The sequence below is a fragment of the Beta vulgaris genome, chromosome 3 (assembly GCF_026745355.1).
Source record: "Beta vulgaris subsp. vulgaris cultivar EL10 chromosome 3, EL10.2, whole genome shotgun sequence".
Lineage (NCBI taxonomy): Eukaryota > Viridiplantae > Streptophyta > Magnoliopsida > Caryophyllales > Amaranthaceae > Beta > Beta vulgaris.
The window spans coordinates 916,341-936,264 of NC_079204.1; the positions used below are offsets into that span (position 1 = coordinate 916,341).

General features: G+C 34.1%; 3 protein-coding genes across 6 annotated transcripts; 1 reads left to right on the forward strand and 2 right to left on the reverse strand.

The window, feature by feature from the left end:
- Window positions 1-1,588: 1,588 nt before the first annotated feature.
- Window positions 1,589-7,012, reverse strand: LOC104887917 (glycolipid transfer protein 1). Of its 2 annotated transcripts, none has more exons than XM_010672695.4 (7): window positions 6,857-7,012; window positions 5,088-5,216; window positions 4,432-4,487; window positions 3,872-4,002; window positions 3,384-3,519; window positions 2,819-2,947; window positions 1,589-2,070 (listed from the first exon to the last, which is right to left on the reverse strand). In XM_010672695.4, the coding sequence occupies exons 2-7, from the start codon at window positions 5,203-5,205 to the stop codon at window positions 2,035-2,037; spliced, it is 606 nt and encodes a 201-aa protein (XP_010670997.1). In that variant the 5' UTR covers window positions 5,206-5,216; window positions 6,857-7,012; the 3' UTR covers window positions 1,589-2,034. The 2 variants fall into 2 exon arrangements, with proteins under 2 accessions (XP_010670997.1, XP_010670998.1); XM_010672696.4 differs by lacking the exon at window positions 6,857-7,012 and adding an exon at window positions 6,578-6,714.
- Window positions 7,013-9,055: 2,043 nt separating this feature from the next.
- On the reverse strand, window positions 9,056-13,038 carry LOC104887918 (uncharacterized). Of its 3 annotated transcripts, none has more exons than XM_010672701.4 (3): window positions 12,765-13,038; window positions 11,138-11,320; window positions 9,056-9,514 (listed from the first exon to the last, which is right to left on the reverse strand). In XM_010672701.4, the coding sequence occupies exons 2-3, from the start codon at window positions 11,270-11,272 to the stop codon at window positions 9,290-9,292; spliced, it is 360 nt and encodes a 119-aa protein (XP_010671003.1). In that variant the 5' UTR covers window positions 11,273-11,320; window positions 12,765-13,038; the 3' UTR covers window positions 9,056-9,289. The 3 variants fall into 3 exon arrangements, with proteins under 3 accessions (XP_010671003.1, XP_010671000.1, XP_057249442.1); XM_010672698.4 differs by having other exon boundaries at window positions 11,138-11,343; window positions 12,765-13,037; XM_057393459.1 differs by lacking the exon at window positions 12,765-13,038 and adding an exon at window positions 11,486-11,552.
- Window positions 13,039-17,145: 4,107 nt separating this feature from the next.
- On the forward strand, window positions 17,146-19,160 carry LOC104887919 (60S ribosomal protein L14-1). Its single transcript, XM_010672704.4, has 5 exons — window positions 17,146-17,305; window positions 17,455-17,556; window positions 18,411-18,540; window positions 18,624-18,736; window positions 18,907-19,160. Exons 1-5 carry the CDS (start codon window positions 17,303-17,305, stop codon window positions 18,958-18,960), a joined length of 402 nt encoding a protein of 133 aa, XP_010671006.1. The 5' UTR covers window positions 17,146-17,302; the 3' UTR covers window positions 18,961-19,160.
- Window positions 19,161-19,924: the final 764 nt, after the last annotated feature.

Sequence of the window (19,924 nt, forward strand, 5' to 3'; positions counted from 1 at the left end):
TGACCTTTTCTTCTTAAGAGTACGTAACTTGTAATCAAATATAGAATCACTTTTAAATAAGGTGGATGTGATATCAATTATTCAACTATCAAATAAGTTACTTGGCCATGTTTGATAAATGGCTTTTTCACTGGCTTTTGGCTTTTTAATTTGGTCAAATAGCCAAAAGAAGTGTTTGGTTATTGGCTTTTTGGTTGGCTCAAAAGTTGGCTTTTAAGCCAAAATTAAAAGGCTGCATGGAGCAGCTTTTGAATTGACTTTTGACTTATTGGCCCACAAACTCTCTAATAAACAGCCAACAACCACAATTAATTTTACCAAACACTTGTGTAAACAGCTGGCTTAAACAGCCAGCTTAAAAAGCCAATACATATAACCAGTGGTTCCAGCCAGTCAAACAAGCCAACTAAACCAGCCAATAGCCAATTGCCAAACAACCCCCTTTTGATAATTACTTTTAAAATACATGTTTATTTGATTGATAAATTTGATAGTGGTTTTTGGGGTTGTTTGGCAATCGGCTGTTGGCTGATGGCTTTTGACTGGTTTAGTTGGCTTGTTTGACTAGCTGGAAGCATTGGTTGTATGTATTGGTTGTTTAAGCCAATTGTTTGCAAAAGTATTTGACAAAATTAGTTGTAGTTGTCGGCTGTTTATTAGAGAGTTTGTGGGCCAATAAGCCAAAAGCCAATTCAAAAAGCTGCTCCAGGCAGCTTTTTCATTTTGTCTTAAAAGCCAGTTTTTCAGTCAACCAAAAAGCCAATAACCAAACACTTTTTTTGACTGTTTGACCAAATTGAAAAGCCAAAAACCAATGAAAAAGCCATTTACCAATGGTACATATACTTTTATTTTTTAAAAGAATTTTAGATATTTACAAATGGTACATATCTAGTAATATTTGTATATTAAAACCATAAAGTTGAAGGTTTGAATTTGATGGAGAAGTTTAGGAAATAGAAAGGATTGACAACCTAACCCGTGACATCAAATATTTTTTGCTATAACCATTGATATGAATATGTATAATTTCACGTATTATATATTTTTTTAGTATTACAAAAAATTGTAGATACTTTAGGATTTTTTTGCAATTAAAATATATGATGTATCATCGAAGGTTTTGTCTTTTTCACTAGAACATTACACAAGTTATTATGATATGCGCGCTATTTATTTATCAAATTCATAATTCAGGTTGCATGAGGTGTATAAAAGGATTAACAAAGGAGGAAGTAAAGTGATGGATAAAGATAAGGGGACAAAAAAAAAAGGATCCCGACTTGCCAAGGATGAGAATCGATCCCAAAACCTCCTAAAACCGAAAGGAGAGCTCTAACCATTAGACTAATCCTCACTCTCAATTAAAAAAGGGCACATATCCTTTTGAGATTTGTGCTTCGGATTAAATAATAGGTATAGATACTTCCTCAACTTCTTAATACTTCGTACGTGCTTTATCCAATTAATATCACAATATTGATACGTATTTCACTTTATCTCCATTTACATAATAATAGAAAAATAACAAATTTCAAAATTAAATTGAAGAATGGTCATCAAACAAAAAACACACAAAACATAGGAATACAGAAAAGGAAATCAAAAATAATGAAATATACTAACAATAACAAACACAGTGATGTTGAAGGACCATGAGCCTCTTTTAATACAACATTCATGAAATGTTTTAAGGGTTTTAAGGCCAAGTGAGCTCATATTCAACACTTAACAGGTGCACAACCATGCAGATTGAAGAAGATGCAGAAGAACCTGCTGCAAAAAGAGGTTCTGAAGGACACAAGCAATGTCATAAAAACATCAATTATCTTCAAGGATCATATCATATAGCCTCAACACCAGGCACGAACACGGTTAATTAGTATACACTAAACCAAGTAGTATGTCACCAGAAATGGTTATAGCAGAAACAAGGAATTTCAATATCTGGTCTGTGAACCCTTATGTTGAGATGTAGATGATCGAACGACCGTGTTTCTAACTTAGCAGCACAGATGTAAGTTTCTTTGTGAATTAAGAAGCTTTCATGTCATCCAAGCCCACACTAGCCTGAAACACATGGAAGAATGATTAACATTAGAACAGAACATAGTGCTTAATCTTGTATCAGAAACTATTAAATCAGAGCTACACAAATCCAACTTGAAGGAAAATGGCAAAATGAAGATCTCCCATTACTTCTAATTATATCAGAAATAGGGAATAAGCCAAAAAAAAAATTGTGAAGGCAAACACCAGCGTTTATGATACTCCATGTCTAAATACTAGCCCACATATACATCTCTCTTTTTCAGGATGTCCTGAAATAACAAGTCATTTTCGAGTTTTAGACTTACCATATGTTTGGTAGCCGGTGATACATGGAAGTAATAGATTTATATGTGATTTTTGCAAGGAAGTCGTGAACTCGTGTAGTCATGTACTTGGTAATAAACTCTATGCCAAACATGTATTTTCTTCAGAAATTTCAATTACTACCGCTAAATATCACGTTTAAAGTAGTAATACATTGTTACAGAAAATTATGAAGAGCAAGAGAGATTTGGAGTTGGACTGGTATTCCCATGAACTTTAGCACGAGACTACCCTCACAAAGTTATATATAACATCATAATTTTTTATCAACATTTTACTTCCCTGACTAGACTGTTACTGAAACCCTTAATGCCTTAACTAAGAATAATGAAGAAATCCAACATCGGCAAATGGTAAGTAGTATTTAAATACTTGAGAAAATGAGAAAGAATGATAGAGACATTCAAACACGGTAATAGTTGGTTGTTCCAAGTAATCTCACCAAAAACTTATGGTTCTGTTGAAGCAGTGGAGTAAAAGTGGTCAAAAACTGCTCAATATCGCACTTGGCAGCCTCACCCCCCAGCACCTCCATAAACTTGGTCCGATCAGGAGCTAATTTCATCGCAATCTGCGATTACAGCACAGATTCGATGAAAAGCAATACAGCACATAGCTTTTGGCACTTTAGCTTGGGTACAGGACTACAGCTACAATTACAATTCACAGCAGAATTGACTTATCAATGAGCAAGGGAGAAAAAAGCCGCAAAATCTTCCCACAAGGAGCTAATAGCCTAATACATCTATTAGAAGTAATGATCATAGAAAATACCAGGCAAAGGCCAATGACAACAGGTGTTCAATCAAGTAAACAACATAAAAAAAATGTGAATACTATCACATTCCATGGAATACTCCATCTGGTTGAGAGAAAATATACTAGAACAACCAAGAATGCCATCCAAATTGACAATTGATTGCTCTAAGGGAGACAAAATTCTAAGTTTATCAAGCATGAAATCAATAGTGAAAGTAAAAACTGTAAATTAAGAACCCGAAACTTACAGAGAAACTGGAACTGGCAAGCCACCCATGCCATTTCTTCAAGGTCTTGCCATAGGAATCAGTACAAGCTTGAGACATTGACCAGCCTGGTTGCTCAAGTAAATTGCGAAATAATTCCACCAAGAAATCCATAGCTCTACAAAGCAATAACAACAACGTCATGCATTACCAATTGCAAAAAGAATCAAGAAACATAGATGAATTATATCCTATTTGTGATCATACAATTTCAGTACTCATCAAATGACAGGTTAGACAGAAGGTAACTGGAAAGGATCTAGATGCTAGCATTCCATAGAACACGATTAGAATGAAGAAGTAGAAAGAGAGGAAGGTGCAAGTGCCTCTCTCCATGATACCTCAGTGGAGAATAGAAAGATGGCAAGTTGCAATCATCGACTCTCATCACTCGAAATCGGACATATCCTTTACAATAAAAGCCAACAAAGTACACAGAAAGAGAAATACGCACATAAGGTATAAGCTACCTCGTTAGCCAAAGCAGACCGTTGGTACAGCTGGATGATCCTTTAGCTGTTTTAGTTTCAACCTCTATCTGTACCATACTATACAAGTACTTAAAATTTTCTGGATCCGAGTTGTACTTGTTTTCCAATCTCTGCAAAGAAGATTCTGATCAATACCAACATGAGGAAGATATAGATGTAGCCAGAACAGTTTCAACATTAAAGATCACATCACAAATAACATTCGACAAAAGGTAATTCCACTGTAAATGTGCTTGTGAAGGAAAAGAACTTACAAAGGAAAAGGTAAAACAACCTTTAAAATTGGAAACCCTTTTATTGATTCTTCTCAATGGCTCACATAAAATATGCAAGTCTAAAGTGGCCAATTCTCCACAGTACCCCCCCCCCCCAATGGAGAGAAGGAAAAAGCCTGATAGGAATTATGACCGCAACCACAAAATGGGGCAAGACACCAGGGGAAAAAGAAACCAGCAAGAAACAAAATTAACAAGCAGCTTAAGCTCTATGAGGCCAAAGAAGTAAAGAAAAACAGAACGTATCAAGGGAGAGCAGCTTACCGTAATATTGCCGCCAATGTCAGATTTCACTAGTGCCATCGCAGCACCAAATTTATCTGCAAAAATTCAAAAAAAAGGACTCTACATCAGCCATACATTGCATACATGAGGGAATCAGACAAAATTACAAACAAATAAAAAATTCGTCCCTTGCATTCACTATAACAGGCAATGACTAATCAATGACAGTACTTGATAAGAAGAGCAAAATCCTCCAAGACAGCTATATTCTCACTCAAGTAATCATTATCAGCAACCCTCTATTCATATAATCCTAAACAAAACTCCATCAATCTAGAAATAATCCTCACATATAGCAATATTCTAGGATATCCAGAAAAAATGGTCATCTTTCGTAATACATTAGGGTATTAATGTGTTATGATTGGATTTTGCGCTAACCTTACTTGGAATGAGTAATGGAGGAGAGTGTTCAAATGATGTAATAACAAAAAAAGGACTATGTAAGGAAACAATGTCATATCCTTAATTTTAGGGGTTGAAACATTTTGACGATTATTCCCAGATAAACGGAGCATAATAGCTGATAAATAGAGGCCATTCCAAGTAAAACATGCAGCTAGCACGAGCAAATCAAAGCTTAAAGTCTGTTGTGGAAATGAACGCTATAATGAATTAGACATCACAATAGAGACCTATGACAGGCAGAATGTGCTTGCACGCATCCAAGAAAGGCTTGGTTAACATTTCTCCATCCTCTGACTTCACCAGCTTAATTCCTTCCAAAGCTGGGGTAAAAACAGTTGTTGCCATATCGTCCTTATCTGCAGCAAACAATTACATAGCAACAGCATAATAGTAAGCAATGTGTAACCCGTAAATTACTCTAAAGCACTACTATGAAGTATGAAATCACATTACTAAGACTTGACTGTGGAAAGGTGTCGCTAGGAAGTTTTTCTAATTCTAACAGCCCATTTGATAGGCATTCATAAAAAAGGTTTTTCTAATACTAACAGCCTGTTTGGTAGGCGGTTATCAATAGTAGTAACGGTAATGAACTTATAGGTAACATTTTGGAGAAAGTCTCATGTCAATGTCCACAATAATGTTTCTTCATCCTCAAATATATATGTTTTTTCAATATATTTCAATCACCATTCAAATTTAGAGGTGGGATTTAGTGCCTGAGTAGTAATGAACTCTATGAAGAAAGCACATACTTGGGGAATAAGTTCCATTACCATGGGTGTTGACATGGGACTTCCTTCACAATATTACATATCAATTTACCACCAATTTACCCTTCCTTACCAGCTACTAAATGGACCTAAAAGTGTTGTCTATTAACACCCTGGAAACTCTGTATCTAAAAAAGTCCAAATATCAGACATATGGGCAACGAATTATGCAGACAACGGGAACTCTGAATGTAACAATGAACACCCTAGACCGGCAACAAAACCGTACACTGATCAACAATACAAAAGCAGCAGAGTACAAGTGATCATATCGGCATACATAACTAACCAAATATAATTTCTTCAACCATTCCCACAAGTGAAATTCAAAAGACCAATATTCTCCGACACCTTCATTTACCTCAAAAACGGGGTGTCGTGTCGTGTCCGACACGACACTTTACTTGGATACTTCATTTTAAACTAAAAACTTGACTTTTTTTCTACAAAATACCCGAGTCAGACACTCGTATCCGAGTAGAAACTCAATCCGTGTCTAGTACCATAGCAAAGGACACTACCAATCAGACAACTCATCCGCCAACGTATCCTCAAGCAATCAAAAAATGCAGTAAAAGAAGAGCCAAAAACTCTAGGCAGAGCCTCTAAACCAATTAAAATCATTGTGAAATCGATCTTATATCCCAGCATCAATGCATCCATCAACTAGTTTTATCAGTGAGCATAAAACCCACCACCAATAACACATTATGATTTCAAACAATCACAACAACAAAATCAATTGAACACCTGTAATAAAGCTTAAAAACAAAAGCATACAGCTTTATAAACAAAACCCACATAATAATTCACCAAAACTTTTTCATACCACTAAAACAGTGTTAAAATTAGATCAGATTTAACATAATTAGCAGCAATTAACACTAAAAATTATAACACAGCATATGAGTCAAATTAAGGAGAGAAAAAGAATTTGAAGATACCCTTTAGATGAGAGCGTAAAATTAAAGCTAAGTTAAGAGAAAATTACAGAAATATCAACAAATAAGATGCATGAAAAGATGTAGATACTAAAATTAGTAAAATTCGATTGAATATTTTTGGGGTTGTTGTGTAAGAGAATCAGATTCCAAAATTTATGATGATCAATGAATGTTTGAAATCATAAAGTAGCAAGAAACAACAATTTAAAATGTTGTGGATTGTAATAAATGAATGTTGATCGATCAAAGTGTGAGGGAAAGCAGCTAGTGGGTGATTACCTGATTCTCTCTCTAAGAAGTGATGTATCCCAAGAACTAAGCAGTGCAGAAATATGGGGGAAGAAGGATCTGAGCTGAGAAATGCCTAATTCACTATCAGATTTCATAAGAATTTACAACTCATCGGTTTCTTTTAATTGTTATACTTTGATATTTTACGCTATTCACGAATTTCATTTTGACAATCATTTATGATTTATATGCGAATGAAAGATATAGTCTGGTATTCATGTGTAATCTTGTTAGATTCATATTTTATTAATATGTAATTTTTATAATTTTTACAATTACAAAACTAAAAATGTATGTCCTTAAAGTTTTGCATTGGCACGCGTGCAAAACGTAACTGTATAGATTAAATTAAATCGGGGAGAATAGTATTTAGATCTGAGCTAAGCCCCCGTTAATTATATACTACTATTTCATTTTATTAAAATGATAATATAGAGTATCACTTGGTTTATGATTAACATTTTAGTCTATATTTTTGTGATCACGAGTCGTTTTTAAAACTTTATTGCAAATCATTCAGGAACTTTTTGGGAAGTAACTACGGATGAATTCCCTTCACTTATTTCTTTTAGGAAAGAAAAAAGTTTTAAGTCTTATTAGATCTAATCCTCTTAACTGACAAGTATAAGTTAAGGTAATATAAGATAAACTTAGGTTCAAGTAGATTGATAAGTTCGTTTTAGATAATTTTGATGAATAGAACACATCCTTAATATATTCTACAACTATGTTTGATAAGAGAAACATAGGGGTCATGATGCTCCTTCACTTTTACATTGATTTTCTTCTTCTGATTTAGTGTTTTCTACCATCATTCGAAAGGATGTAGTAGGTTGGCCCTATCGTATGGGTCAGCCTAGGGATGGCAATGGATCAGAGATGGTCAGGTGGAGCTCCATCCGCCCCATCACCGGCGACCCAAAACTTCATCCACACCATCCATCACCCGCCAAAAACTTCATATTGATGGATGGATGGAGCGGGTGATGGATCCAAAAAATATCATCCATATCCGACCCGATACATCCATCACCCGCTAGTCAGCCGCTTCACCGCGGGTGATCACCCATTTATTCGGAGCGGGTGGGTGGATAATCCACTCACCCATGGATAATTGTCATCTCTAGGGAAATCCTAGTGTGATTCTCAAAAAAAAATTGTTAAAAAAACAAAATAAATTTGATAAAATTTTCTTACATTTACTCTGCAAACTTTGATTAAGTTCAATGTCTATTATACATAGGGTGTACATGATCAACGTGTAACTAATATGATACTTCCAAGACTATTTTTTGGTTTATTTGCTTGTGTAGGGGGTTGGAAATGAGCATCTATAAGTAGGTTGAGAAAGCTTGAAGATGTACAATAAATGTCGTGCAACCATAGTTCTTCAATGTGCAGTCATAAAAGTTAATAAATCGCATGTTTCACGGAAGAATTCTCATGCAATCATTGCATCACGAGGAAATATAACCCTCTTAGCCTCTTACAACCTTGAAATGATAGGGGATTTTAGGTATTGATAAATAAAGTAAAATAAATTCTAAAAACATAACGATTGGTTGAAAATAATTTGATTGTACCATGTATGATTTACAACGATAATAAGGGATTTTTTCAGTATGTTTGAGTGCTTTGATTGGTTAATCTAGGAGGTTAATTTAGCAACTCTAAAGTTCGTAAATCTTCTTGTTTTCTTTTGAACCATTGTATTAAAAATTCAACAAGGATACGTTCTTTTTATTTGTATTTTACATAACTTATCTTATAACAACGTATTTGGTATAGTGAAGTTCCAAGAACCTTCGTCGGATCTCAAAGGAAGGGAAACAAAACAAATACGTCGACGTCGTCAAGATAGAGCAACTACGAGAAAACATACAAAGTAGATCTCAAATTTATGGTTACTCTAACAATGATTTGCTTTGTAATAACAGATGTGTCCCTGGTCTTGTATCCCACCAAATAGCCTTTAATTTAATCATAATAGTGGGTCGTCGTTCTTTGCTTGTATGTACTTGTTGAAAAAAAAAAAAGCTCAAATTTTATGTTTCATTGGCCAACTCAACTTGTATATCTGTGTTTTCAAGGACAAGTTATTAAGTTCTTGATCTGCAATTCTGCATTTTGCATATCCAAAGTTTACAAGTGAAGCTCTAAAGTAAACTCCACACAAATGACCACCAATTAGATAATCTAAAGCATCTATTGCACCATAACCATTATGCATACATTTGCTTTCTTTTCCTCTGCACGTATTTCACTCAGACCATCTTTTAACTAGCACTTTTATAAAACAAATTAAGCCACAAATGCTAGATTAGCAAAAAGAAACACAAAGACATTTGCTAAACAAAAACCATTTGCAAATTTTATGTCTTGATCATCTCATTCTTGAACAAAACTTGAAATGCAACAACCTTACAACCTCTGTGCAGGGTACTTAATCGCGTTTTTCACCATTTTCTTAAGAGCAGCATCAGCAAGATCTATACCACAGATATCAGCTAGCCTGATAAGGTAGAGTAGCACATCAGATAACTCTTCACCAAGATGCTCTTTATCTGATTCCTCCCAATTTGGTAAGCCTCTTGCCACCTCTCCTCTCCATTGGAATATCTCCGATAGCTCCCCAACTTCGCCCACCTACAAGTATAAAGCATACAAAAGGTTAAGATTAGAATGAAAAATTCCTGATATGCAAAGTCTTTATTCTGACAAGATGGTATCTGTAAACAAACAAAATGTAAAACAGAAGGCATTTCTAATCTTGAGATGAAAAGAAATTCTCATCTGTTAAATCTGGAAGGGTGACCTTAGAATTGGCTAAGATTCTGAATTCCATTACCCCACGTAACTACTCATCATACAGAATATTGTTAATACATCACTATCTTAGTCACCTGAGATTTCGCTTTATCAAAAGTTATTGTATGACGAGGCAACATGATTAACCACATATAGCTTCTAGGTCTGATCCTGCTTCTATGTGCCGCGATACAACAGTGAACTTGTACGTACACCATCCGTACCTATGTTGTGAGGAAATTCTTCCTTTATTCGTTGTCATCTAAATAAGTGGCTCGGCTCAAAGATTCCATAGGCCAACTAATGCTGCTCTTTTAATCCGACCATAAGGTACTCTGGGCCAACAGGACAACACCCAGAGGAGCAATCATTCCCCAACACCATGGATCATAACTAATAGTAAGTGTAAATATGAGAAGTCAATAATTATATTTACTCATAGTATCATTGAAAATCACCCTCAAATGTATTAAGTAAGGAGGCTTTATAGCATAAATTCCAAATTAGCTCAAATCCTATCCGAGTCTTTTCCCTAACCTACAGAATTGTTTAGTCCCAAGAGTCTTCTAGCTTAAAAAATGGTGTTTTGACTAGAAGGTGGATGTAGTGAAGTAAATCTTCATAATAGCTGTTGGGCTATAGCGCGAGCATCAGAAGAACAGAAGCAAAATGGGTAATTGCAAGTTTGCAACTTTGTAATGGATTCCACAGAACTTTGCTAGGACTAATGTGACCAGTTAAATTAGCTTCTTATTGTTGCAAAGATTCAACCCCCCCAAAACAAAGCACACAGATCAGAGATTTTATGACACCAAAATACAGATTTCACCCCTGTTAATGGGTTTGATCTACTATGAAAATGCACAAAATTGTTTCGACTTTACATGATTGAAGGTTATAAATTCGAAGGAGCATCTCTAAAATGACTGACAAACTTTGCACTACAGATCTCAGGAGGCAAACATAATATCTAGGCCTTCAAGAGAGGATTTCCTGCATATGAATTTTGTCAAAAGCAGTGAAATGCAACCATGCAGTCTCATAATAACTCTACTATGCTTATGAAACAAGCAAATTCTCCCTATAATTCCAGAATATTTACTTAGCTAAACATTTACACCAACGTAAAACTTGTAGCATGCTTGTCAATACTCAATAAAATCTATCTTTCTCCAAGTGCCTGGATGTTAGATTGATAGTAAGACTCTCCATCTATTTTACTCGAGTATGTACATTTCGTCTATTTTACGATTTTGGTCCAAAATAGAGTACCTAAGTGGACATACTCGTGTCTGAGTAAGGTAAACTGAAGAGACATAGCAACGTATCTATACACAACCTAAAACACAAACTTCCATGATGATTTTATTATACTTCTATTCTTCAACAAATCAACTATAATAAACACAAACTTCAAACACTAGAAAATGAACTAATACTAACTTGATGAAAGAACTTTACCATAGCAAGAAGTAAATTCCTTGGACTATGAAACTTCTCCCAATCTCTAGCTTGTGCGAATTCGTCGAGTTTTCTTGCAATATCCTTTAAGCTAATCTCCTTGACAATTTCTCCTGCCATAACAGCCTCTCCCATGCTTACTGATGCTACACCAGCTTCAGCCTACAGCCCACTTCTCAGAGACTGCAATGCAGAACAATATAGAGCTACCACAGGATTTTAAAGGCAAAGATATTACTATAATTTTCACAAAGAAAGATAAGAATATACCAATCTAAATATTTTGAAATAAATAATCTGTGAAGGGGGAAGTAGGAATTGCTTTTTAAAGTGACAACTTATTCTTACACATTGAGATTCCTCACAAACCGCCCACCAAGCAAATTGACCAACTTCTCTATGTCAGAATATTCTCCTAAACCAAAAGTTTGCAGTTTGTATGATAATTGTCAAATTAATGATAGTACTTATTGTTGAAATAAGCATAACAACAAACAAACCCAGTTTCAGAATTTTACCCATTATACATGTTCTGTAATGAAAATTCAGTTCAGTTTAGTTCAGTTCAGTTAAATTAGTTCCTCTCGCGATTTTCATTCATTAATTTCAGTCCAAATGAACAATGCCTAGGTTAGTCTCATGCATTTTAACAATGATCATATTGCAAAGAATAATTCTGCCTTAGGTGAGACATTCATGTAATTAGCCATGCTCCAACTACTCTTAGAAATTAGGTGGGCAACAAGCGAGAGATGACCCATTGATCTCCTTATATAGTTATATGTGACTATACCAAGGATGTCTTGGTCTAGTGGTTAAGAATGAGGTGTTATGAACGATAGGTCACAGGTTTGAATCCCCCTTTCTTTCTTTATACTGTTTTCGTGACTCATATGGATCAAAAAATATGCGACTATTCTCGTGGTGTTTTTGTAATAAACCTAAAATTATTATCGCACCGATTATATACTGTCTACAATTTAATGTTTTGCCTTTATGAAAAGGATAAAACGAACTTTTTTTTGAAAGTGCAATAGTATAATCAATGCGATAGTATATTATTTTTGATTTATTACAAAAAGATCTCTTAATATGTAAAAACTACTCTCCTTATCTCAAAATATAATTCCTTTTCCTTTTGCACATTGTTCAAGATATATATTTGACATATGATATATTCTATTTGATATTAGTAAAAAATATAAAAAGTTGATATTACAAATGTATGCATTGTGGTAAATGTAACAAAGCCTCACATGAGTACGTTTCCTCTGTTTAGAAATAGTTGCACTGTTTGATATTTTCACGTTTGCCGATGCATGGTTTTAAACATTAATATATATCTTTAATTATCAATAAGTAAAGATTATAAAAAGTTAATATTAAAAAAATATATATTGAGATCACTCTAACAAGATTCCAAATGACTATGTTTTTCCTAAAATATAAAACACCAAAGAAAATCAAAATGTAAGATATAAATAATAAACACTATGCAAATAATGCAACTATTTCTAAACAGGTGAGGTATACATTATTAGTAAAAGTATTTGGTCAAAGTTTTAAAAATTCGACTCCCAAAATAAAAATAGAAACTATATTTTAAAACGGACGGACTAGGAAGTACCTTATATCAAGGAGATCAATGGGCATAACTCGGCAACAAGCGTTGTTAAAAATTTGGAGTGGGGGAAGAAATATTCATTTTGGCAAAATTACAAAGAAGGAAATGTATGAAGTTAAATTGAATTTTTTAGAGGTTTGTGAATGAGTTTTTTTGCTATAGGGATGTTCTGCATACCAAATGCTTGACAAATTGCCGCAAAGAAAAGATGCAGCTTGTGGACGCAAACTCCGCATTAGTTATGATGTCAAAATAAAAGAACCTTCTTTTGTGATAAGAACAAAGTAGAAGATTCTTGATATGTGAATAGTAATATAGGAGGAGCATTTAAGTAAAATTTGCGTAATAAACCCACATTAATTGTTTAATATTATGCACTAATTAAATATACTATCTACTCCCCTCAAAAAAAAAAAATAATACTAATTACTATCTACCTTCCGTATTTTGAAAAAGAAAAAAAACTAATTTTCGAAAGTTCGATAAAATAAGGAATTAACAGAATAATATATTATTTTGGGTTTATTGTGATAATTAGTTAGTAGGCCCGGGCTATGTCGTCCCGGGTAAGAAAAAATTTCATTTATTATTATAATATTTTATATAATTATATGGTATGTAACAAGTATTGTGTTCGTAAAAATAATAAGTTTTGTGACATTTTCATTTTACAAAAGAGTAAAAAGTGTTGTTTGGCATGCATGAAATTATGTAGGTAATATAAGTTTTCATGATTTTCTGTTTTAGGTGGTTGTTTGGTTGATAGGAAGTCAGGAAGATGGGGCGATGAAAGTTCTTGAAGAATTGAAATTCCAACAAAACATGGAAATCTATTCGTCCCATTGGTTAGTCAAAATTTCTGCATCATATAGTATATAATTAAACAATAACTTATTAGTTTGATATCGTCCATTTTGGCACTAGTCCGTATGGATTTGTTTTCATGGCTCCTTCTTTTAAAACTTGTACTTATGTAGTTTGGTAAACTCTTATAAACTAGCTAGGCCAGGTGACCTCTTATATACCCAACAGTCTAGTGGTATTGACATCAAATCTAAATCCAAAAATAACCGAATCAGGTCTCTCATTGCCTTTTTATTTATTTTTTATTTTTTTGAAATGGGAAGGTCTCCCCTTGCTGATGGAGGATAGAGTATTAAACTATTATTGAGACTCCAACCATTAGCTTAAACTTTTGGGTGAGTTGGTCTTTTGACATGATATCAAGGGAGCCCTGTGTTGTATCCTCACTTTATTCAACCCTAATAGGCTCTCGTGTGAGGGGGTGTGATAGAATATTAAACTATTCTTGGGACTCCAACCATCAACTTAAACTTTTGATTGAGTTGGTTCTCCGACAATGGAGGTAAATATACTGCTTTTGTTAATGTTTATATTTGGTGGCCTGTGCTTCTTTTCCTTCTCAGTTTTCATGCATGCTTTACAAGGAAGATGACGAACATCATCTTTCAGAGAAATTACCATGCACACGTACGTATTACAAAGTGATCACATTCCATCTCTTTTATCAGATTTTAATACATTATCTAATTAATTCTTATTCTTTGAGATAAATCGTTATATATACGCATCTATGACTGACTGTATCTTCTTTAAATTTCCCAAGTCATACATCACTTTTAATTAATTAATTAGTTTTTATAGGCAGACTTTAAGCTTTTCTCAAAGTTCTTTTTTCCTTTGTAGTTTTAAATATTATTTTTAAAGATATTCATAACCTAGAGAAATCATGAAGAGAACCTAAGCTAAGCTAAGCTAAGCATCATTAATAGTTCAATTTTGATAATATATAATAATCTTAGCTTTAATTTGCTTCCATAGTAGCTAGCCTTTGACAAATGACAATTCTTTTCAAATCTCTTAATAGATTAACTTTAGTAGCATGAATGACGAGGCATCTGATTTCATATTTAACTTTCTGTTATTCTCCTGTTGATTCTTCGTAGACATTGAGGATATGAATTTGTTCATCACACCATGCATGCTTTTGAGAAATAGCCTTCTTTACTCTATTTAGGCCCAATTATCAGTTCTGGTTCTGTTTGGCAATATTAGTTGATAATAAATTGAAACTGATAAAAACTGAAATTGATAAGGTGCTGGAACTGACAACTGACAAGTAGCTGATTAACTTAATTGTTTGACAAAATTAGTTGTTATAAAAAGAAATTAAAAAAATTCCAAAATTTTAGTAGAAGTTTTAACTTGTCATTTAAATCATTTTAACCACATGGAATTTTGTTTTAGTTACTCCCCAAACACTAAAAATCATTTTTATCACCTAAAATATGTTAGCACCTTATCATTAAAAGGTAACAGAAAAATATTTTCCCAAATAGAACCGCAGTAGTTTTTTTTTTATGTTGAGAACGAGGTATCCACTGTTGATAGCAGTGACTAATTCCCTCACCCCCGGGCGCTCCATTTAGAGCATGTACAATGGTAATGACTCTTCAATAAACTCTCTACCATTCTCTTTCTTCGAACTACTCTATGAAATATATCTAAAAAAACATCCAACAACAATAAAGCACTTTAAATAAAGAGCTCTTCGTCCTAATTTTCACCGTATAATGATCCCATGTCCATTAATCATACTTTTTCCTTTGTGCCATGTGTCACTGATTGATTGGTTGGAACACTAGAGAGTCATTCACCATTTCTTCCATATGATATCTCCTCCAACAGACACTTATAAAATATTTTCACGAAAATCATTCCACACACCCAAGATCCCATCTGTTGATTAAGAATTAACTCTCCATTCTCTCACTCATTGGAAAGCAAGTTGGAGAGTCCTCCCAAGAACCAAATTGTACATGCTATTAAAGGTAAAAGATTGGCCACAAATCTTTTTCCACTTCCAAATGGGAGGAACTACAACCATTTGGTTAAAGGACAAAATGAGCATATATATTGAACCACCACTATTGCTTTTGAACATATAAAAGAAACTTTAAAATGTTGTAGGAAAGAGAAAAACAAGGTAGGTGGAAAAATTTTGGGTGGATTAATAAAATGGGGGGTGAAATGTATGAGGTAGAAAAATATAAAAAAACTAATATAGGTTACCATATAAATAAAAAGTGAAATTGTAAAAATTAAATAAAAACTGCCAAACAGATGAAACAATGTAAGAAAAACAAAAGGGGAATTTGATCTGTTAATCTACTACCTCTGTATTTTTTTAGTTGCACCATTTGCTTTTTCACATTTGCCGAGATGATTCTTTTGAACGTTAATATCTCTTATTGGGTGTAAGTAAAAATTATAAAAATTTGATATTTAAAATTCTCACATTGAAACGAATCTAACAAGACTCAACTTGACTATGTTTTTCTTATATAATAACGCGAGATAACTTAACAAAATTGGTTGATAAATAGGACCATAAAACCAAATGGTGTAACTAAAAAAGTACGGAGGTAGTATATTTATATATCTATAGACTACTCCCTCCGTTTCCTAAAGATCTTCCCTCTTTCTGTTTAAGGGTGTTTCCAAAAGATCTTCCCTCTTTTGCTTTATTCCTTATTTGGCAAAAAAAATTCCCTATTTACCCTTTCATGTCACTATCATATGGTCCACCATTACATTATTAATTTAATTTTACTCCATTTCTCTCTCCTACTTTAACCCCTTTTTATTTGTTTATTTATCTTAACCCCTTTCTCTCTCCTACTTTACTCACACCATGCCCCCACACAACTTGATTTTCCTTGGTATCTGTAGGAACAGTAAGTGGGAAGATCTTTAGGAAACGGAGGGAGTATATGATAGAGTCTTATAACGCGGGGTATCTTCCATGCCCAATTAACCACAATCAAAAGAAGAAAGGAAGGGAAACAATAATAAATAATACAAATTTTTCACCAGGTACTCCTGAGGTTTTTTAATATTCACTTGGTACCCCTCGCGTTTTCCAAATTCACCAAGTATCCCTGTGATTTGGAAAAATACCTGACACGACCTTACCGTTAACTTTATATTAAATATAAACCCTAAAAAACTTAATTAACCTTAATTTCTAGCTATACCCTAACCCTAAACCCTAACACCTAACCCTCCCACCACCCCTGCCCATTCCCACCTTAGCCCCTCCGGCCCTCCCCAACCCTATCCCTCTCGCAATGATTCCCCCACCCCTATCGGAGTTGACGGTAGTGAGTCATTAATGATACTCTAAGTATTTTTCAAAATCTCAGAGACGCCAGATGAATTGTTAAAAACACGAGGGTACCAAGTGAATATTGTGAAATCGTACCTCGTGAAAAAACCGTAAGTAATAACTCCATTAAACTGAAATAAATCGAGAGATCGAAACGTTCTTCAAAGTAAGCCCATAAGTAAAACAGAAGAATTGGGCCAAGTCCAACTGAAAACCCTAACCCAACCATTTCCAGATATAAAAACTTAACAAAAACCCTACTTCGCTTCGATCTTTTTTTACTTGCCTCCTCTCCTCGTCTCTTCTTCATCCTCTCGCCACTAATCTTCAGAGAAAACCCTAATTTTCCAAAATGGTGATTTTCTCTCTACTCTCTAACATTTCTGTCAACTCATTTTTTTTCTTGCGATTTTCAATTCGATTTCATGTTCATCAAATTCGTAGATTAATTGCTTGATTTTGCTGAAAAAACTGAGTTTTCTATGTTTTTTTTATGTGTTTTAGCCTTTCAAGAGGTACGTTGAGATCGGAAGAGTAGGTCTTGTCAACTATGGCAAAGAATACGGCCGTCTCGTCGTTATCGTCGATGTTCTTGACCAGAACAGAGTATGCCAATTTTCTCTCTCTTCTTTTTTCCGACTTTAAATGCTCATTTTAATTTGTTCATTTTCATGTATTTTGTTGAGTGAATTTTATTGTCATACTGTTATTTCATGCTTTGTTAGATTTAGGTTGTTTTTTTTTGAATATTATTGTGTTAAGAATGTGGATTAGGGTTAGTTTGGAGATGATTTTACATAGTAATTAGAACGATTCAAATGGATCAGTGGTTGTATGTTAAGTTGGATTGCCGTCGTAATGAACTTTTCGATGTGTTTAATGCTTTTGTTCCCATTTGTTTGCTTTGTAATTTGGCAAGTTGTTAATGCGGGTGAATTGACATCGCTCTTTTAACTTTTAAGCATTGTTATCAGTCGGAATGGTTTGTGGACTACGAACAGCTATAGCCGATGAACCTAATAAGATAGCAATTACTACCCAAGAAGTCATAAGTTTCTTGCTGTTGATTTTGAAACCCCCTATTTGCCTCTAGAATTTTCCTTTGCAGTTTACAAACTGGTATCGGAAAAGGCGAATTCTTATGATACAAGTGGTATGCTTTTTGGCTAATGTACCTATTTTGTCACTGCTAATTGGGTTATACGGATTTTAATTTTGGGTGAGGGGAGATAGGGTTTACTTTAGCTGTTTTATTAGGAGTCTTCAACATAGAGATGGAGTCCTTACTTGGATATGTCCGAGTATCCGAGTACTCCACAGCAGAGGGTTTACTTGAACATGTAACTTGTATATGTCCTGCATGATATAGCTAGTTGCTGTGTAGTTTTTGCTGGGTTTTTGATTGAAGCTAAAAATTGTTGTCACATCTGATTGTGTTCCTTTGTAACTGGATGGTATAGGTTCTAGTCGATGCTCCTGATATGATTAGGGGTCAAATGAACTTGAAGAGGCTTTCTTTGACTGATATCAAGATTGATATCGAGAAGGTACCAAAGAAGAAAACCTTGATTGACGCAATGGAGGCTGCTGGTAGGTTATGTTTTGTTGTTGTGGATATCATATTCCTTTTTTGCTTTCTTTATGAATTTGATTAAGCTATGATGATGGTGCAGATGTTAAGAACAAGTGGGAGAAGAGTTCATGGGGTAGGAAATTGATCGTCCAGAAGCGAAGAGCTGCTCTCAACGATTTTGACAGGTTCAAGATCATGTTGGCCAAGATCAAGGTTTGTGGTTGTTGACATGATTTTTCTGTGCTCTCAAAATAATGGTTCTTACAAGTTCTTTATGTGTTCTTGATATGAAACATTTTTGTTTCAAAAGAAAATTTAATATGTAATAGCGCCGATGTTGTGTGCTGATTTTAATTGTCATTCTATTGCTTTGGCTACTGCAGAAAGCTGGTGCTGTGAGGCAGGAGCTTGCCAAGTTGAAGAAACAAGCTGCATAAGTGTTAGGATTCAGGATTCGATTGTCTTTGTTTTATGTTTTTTGGATATTTAATATCAGAAAAATTTTGAGTGAGACATTTATTTTGTGAAGTTCTTATTTAGCAAGGGGAATCTATTTCTACCAATCTTGGTTGTGTAACCAATACTTCGTGTCTGAGTAATGAATCTAGATGATATCTACAGGTTAAAGGCTTTGCAACTTGTTCTCCATTTATTTTGTTGTATGTTCCTTATGTTTCATTTTACGTTTCAACAATGTTCCGTGATTGCGAGTGACTAAAGAATTTTCAACCATTGTGATCTTAGTTGCTACAGGTTCCATTCATTCCTCTATGTGCATTTTATGTCGTTGCATTCCTGGGAAGTTTTAGTGCAAAGTTGTAGTTCATAGAAAGTAAGAAAGTGGGCTGGAGTATGATAAGCTGATATCTCATGTTGAGTTTTACTTACATAGTGATGTTAGGTAAATTTCCTCCATTCTATCAATTGCAACTTCTTAGAGGGTGGCACTTTCTGTGATCAGTAGGAAAAGAACTCGCAAAAATATTTTGTTGTTTGGCTGGCAGAAGACGACAATTAGAACTTTCAGAATTTACTTGCCGTCTTATGGTAAGTGGAAATTCATATGAGAACTTAAATTTCTTGTAGTCGATCAAACAAGATTTAAATATTTTCTAGTAAATGTTTAAAACATTAATATCTCAAATTTACATTTGCAAAAATTATAGAAAGTTGATAATCTAAATGTATATTATCAAGATAAATCAAACAAAATATTACATGATTATTTTTTCCCTTACCTATTAATAGCAAATAGTAGTCAAACAGTGGGAGTACTAGTATTGGTTTTATGTTTGGCAATTTCTTTTCTTTCACAAAGTAGAAGGATCTCAATGATCCACATTCTTTTCCATAGAACCCACAAATAATAAAAGTCAAATTTCAAGCAGTCAATCCCTGATT

Excerpts from the sequence above, each read along its gene's own strand:
- LOC104887917 (XM_010672695.4), bottom strand. The coding sequence starts at position 5,205 with ATGGCAACAACTGTTTTTACCCCAGCTTTGGAAGGAATTAAGCTGGTG. Across the intron at positions 4,488-5,087 it reads GCACATTCTGCCTGTCATAG|ATAAATTTGGTGCTGCGATG; the intron begins GTCTCTATTGTG and ends GAATTTTTGCAG. Across the intron at positions 3,520-3,871 it reads GGTCTGCTTTGGCTAACGAG|AGCTATGGATTTCTTGGTGG; the intron begins GTAGCTTATACC and ends ATTGCTTTGTAG.
- LOC104887918 (XM_010672701.4), bottom strand. The coding sequence starts at position 11,272 with ATGGGAGAGGCTGTTATGGCAGGAGAAATTGTCAAGGAGATTAGCTTA. Across the intron at positions 9,515-11,137 it reads GGAATTTACTTCTTGCTATG|GTGGGCGAAGTTGGGGAGCT; the intron begins GTAAAGTTCTTT and ends TTATACTTGTAG.
- LOC104887919 (XM_010672704.4), top strand. Across the intron at positions 18,541-18,623 it reads TGACGCAATGGAGGCTGCTG|ATGTTAAGAACAAGTGGGAG; the intron begins GTAGGTTATGTT and ends ATGATGGTGCAG. Across the intron at positions 18,737-18,906 it reads TCATGTTGGCCAAGATCAAG|AAAGCTGGTGCTGTGAGGCA; the intron begins GTTTGTGGTTGT and ends TGGCTACTGCAG.